The sequence below is a fragment of the Vigna umbellata genome, chromosome 1 (assembly GCF_029865625.1).
Source record: "Vigna umbellata cultivar VRB3 chromosome 1, Vumbellata_1.0, whole genome shotgun sequence".
Lineage (NCBI taxonomy): Eukaryota > Viridiplantae > Streptophyta > Magnoliopsida > Fabales > Fabaceae > Vigna > Vigna umbellata.
In genome coordinates this window covers 96,613,586-96,616,550 of record NC_142165.1, presented here as the reverse complement: position 1 = coordinate 96,616,550, position 2,965 = coordinate 96,613,586, and the positions used below count along the sequence as shown (strand labels likewise).

The following is a 2,965-nucleotide window of genomic DNA, read 5'->3' as shown; positions in this document are numbered from 1 at the left end:
AGGCTAACCCTGGCCCAATTTATATTTAGCCCTGTTTTTGTTGACCCACACCTTAGGGGCTTTTTTAAAGCCCCTGGCCCCCAAAGCCCCCATCAGATGGGTTGTAAATGAAGTAGGGCCGGGTTAGCCCCCTAGCCCCAATTTCTTCTCTCCAATTTCTTCTGAACAACCACTTCACTGAACACTTAACGGCCTCTTCGTCACTCTCGCCACCCCTCCCTCCATCTTCTCCCACTGTCTCCCCCCGTCATGCTGGACCCCGGAGGAAACCTCCGCCCTCATCGATGCCTACCGCGACAAGTGGTACTCCCTCGGCCGCACAAACCTCAAAGCCATCCACTGGCAAGAGGTCGCCGATGTCGTCACTGCCCAGTGTCCCAACGCTTCCACCACTGCCAAAACCGCCGTCCAGTGCCGCCACAAAATGGAAAAGCTCCGCAAACGCTACCGCACCGAAATCCAATGCCTCCGCTCCCTCCCTCTCCCTCGCCTCATCAACAACTCCACCACCGCTTCACCCTCCTCCTGGGTTCACTTCAAATCCATGGATTCCATGGAAAAAGGCCCCAACAAACCCCACACCGACACCACCGCTACCACCAACCCCAACACCCCCACCAACAACCCCAATTTCCCCGACGACGACCCTGTTGAGAGGTTCACTGCTGTTGGGACTCGCATGCCTAAAGGAGTTCTTCTTGTTGGTCCTCCAGGAACTGGGAAGACCCCGTTGGCCAAGGCTATTGCTGGTGAAGCTGGTGTTCCATTTTTTTTAATATCTGGTTCTGAGTTTGTTGAGATGTTTGTTGGTGTTGGTGCTTCTCGAGTTCGTGATTTGTTCATGAAGGCCAAAGAGAACGCCCCTTGCATTGTCTTTGTTGATGAAATTGATGCTGTTGGAAGACAAAGAGGAACTGGAATTGGTGGAGGGAATGATGAAAGAGAGCAGACCCTCAACCAACTTTTGACATAAATGGATGGTTTTGAAGGTAATACTGGTATCATTGTCATTGCAGCAACTAACAGGGCAGACATTCTTAACTCTGCCTTATTGAGACCAGGACGGTTTGATAGACAGGTATGATTATATTATGAAATGCCTAATGCTTTTTGTTAATGAGTAAATTACTGAAATAAAAAGTTCTAAAGGTTCATGGTAGCAATAAAAGGTTTGATGATGATGTTTCTCTTGATGTGATTGCCATGAGAACGCCTGGTTTTAGTGGATCTGATCTTGCAAATCTCTTGAATGAGGCTGCCATATTACCTGGTTTGTCAAAACAGGTACTTACCAATCATATGCTCTTGAAATAATGAATGGTGATGTTTCTGAAGGATGAACCTTTTATCTTTCTTCTATAGAAGTCTTCTTATTTTCTTATATTCAGCAAAAATACTCTAGTTTAAAAGGAAGATTAAATAAGCATGTTAAAATAGCATACAGCTTTAGCTTAGTCTTGTATTTCTATTTTTATTCAAAAGCAAGTCATAGTGTTCTGCATTACTTTACAGGCAAATTATTATATATTTTTGTCATATAATTGTTAAATATATAAGTGTTTGGTTATTTGTGTTACATTTGCTACATCTTCTAATATATGTGTAGCTGTTTCTCGAATTGTTCATAATAATAATGTTATCCTGTATTTTGTCTGTTACTGGTGTGAAGTATAATAATGTTGGTTTAGTTTATTTTTGTTTGCAGGTTATTCTTCAAGTATTTATTAGATAATGACATCAGGGTTGTACCGATAAGTCCTGAAGGTCTATATATTTTGTTATTTATTCTTCAAGTATTTATTAGATTGTTTGGATGACAGGTGAAAAGTCCAAAGATGGGGTATTTGTTCCAAAGAAGGGAAGTAGGTAAATAAATGCTTTTGATTGACCAAGTTTCTATGCTCTTTAATTAGGCATCAATAACTAGGGAAAATACATGTTATTAAGGTATAGCTTTATTTAGGTTGTACTTATAGCCATAACGAATTGAATATTGTAATTTTGTTTTTATGATGCATGTTTTTGTGACATTTAATGATTTGATCACATGATTAACATTTGCGGGTGTTGTGGGGGGTTGTATAATTCTGGTATTTCAGGATGAGTTACAGTATTTCCAACTCACCTAATTTTGGCTTGTTCTGTTTGCATAGCAGAAGAACTTGTCTGGATAAATAACTCAAGATCCTTGATTCTTATGCTTTGAATGTTATCACATTTTATAAATCTAAAACAAAAGCTACTTCTCAATCTAATAATATAAAAATTAGAAGTTGTGTGTGCAAACTGAGAAGTATATAATATAATTATTATGTGTTTATAGAGACATTTTTAATTGCCCAATTAAATTCTGTGTAATTTTGGTGAATGTATTTTTAATTGTTTAAGGCAACTTGCCTAAGAATATCCCAGTCAAGTTATAATAAGTCAGTATTCTTTCATTGCATCCCTTCATGGACATCTGATGAAAATTGGAAATAATATTATAGTATTGTTATATGATCAACAAGGACGTAGAGTGCACATTACTCAAGAGACGAAGGCTGATATAATTGAAATGTCTTGTTATATCAGTTTTTGGTGCAGTTTTTAACTAGTCCAGATTGCTTTAATTGAACTAATCATAAAAACAAGCAGGAGTATCACTTGGTGCAGCCAATGAATGAATGTGCTGGTTGTTGTCTTAAAGTCTGAAAAAGCTGGATCAGTGAGCAAAGCATGGCTCGTGAGTGTGACTGGAGAATGGCTGGAGTTGTATTGGTGAACTGTGCTATCTAGTGAAGAACTTAAAGAAACAAAATATGCATGAGGATATGACTTGCAATGGCCTGGACAGAAGATTGAAGCTGAACTGTTGTTCATACATGAGGGAGGAGAGTTCACTTTAGATTTTCTCTGAAGTTGGAAGTGGGACAATATGTTTTTACGTTAATACTGTTATTTTTGGTTTAACATTACAAATTTC

General features: G+C 38.9%; 1 protein-coding gene and 1 pseudogene across 4 annotated transcripts; both read left to right on the top strand.

The window, feature by feature from the left end:
- The first annotated feature begins 424 nt into the window (after positions 1-424).
- LOC124841341 (ATP-dependent zinc metalloprotease FTSH 2, chloroplastic pseudogene) lies at positions 425-2,965 on the top strand (annotated as a pseudogene).
- On the top strand, positions 951-2,965 carry LOC124841342 (ATP-dependent zinc metalloprotease FTSH 2, chloroplastic-like). 4 transcript variants are annotated; one of them, XM_088104948.1, is made up of 4 exons: positions 951-1,078; positions 1,150-1,284; positions 1,821-1,866; positions 2,638-2,965. In XM_088104948.1, the coding sequence occupies exons 1-4, from the start codon at positions 974-976 to the stop codon at positions 2,664-2,666; spliced, it is 315 nt and encodes a 104-aa protein (XP_087961074.1). In that variant the 5' UTR covers positions 951-973; the 3' UTR covers positions 2,667-2,965. The 4 variants fall into 4 exon arrangements, with proteins under 4 accessions (XP_087961074.1, XP_087961073.1, XP_047173547.1 ...); XM_088104947.1 differs by having other exon boundaries at positions 1,689-1,866; XM_047317591.2 differs by having other exon boundaries at positions 1,706-2,965.

What these genes read in the sequence shown, in the direction of transcription:
- LOC124841342 (XM_088104947.1), top strand. Translation starts at nt 974, where the DNA reads ATGGATGGTTTTGAAGGTAATACTGGTATCATTGTCATTGCAGCAACT. An exon ending in CAGGACGGTTTGATAGACAG is followed by an intron (nt 1,079 to 1,149) that starts GTATGATTATAT and finishes AAAGTTCTAAAG; the next exon opens with GTTCATGGTAGCAATAAAAG. An exon ending in TACCTGGTTTGTCAAAACAG is followed by an intron (nt 1,285 to 1,688) that starts GTACTTACCAAT and finishes ATGTTGGTTTAG; the next exon opens with TTTATTTTTGTTTGCAGGTT.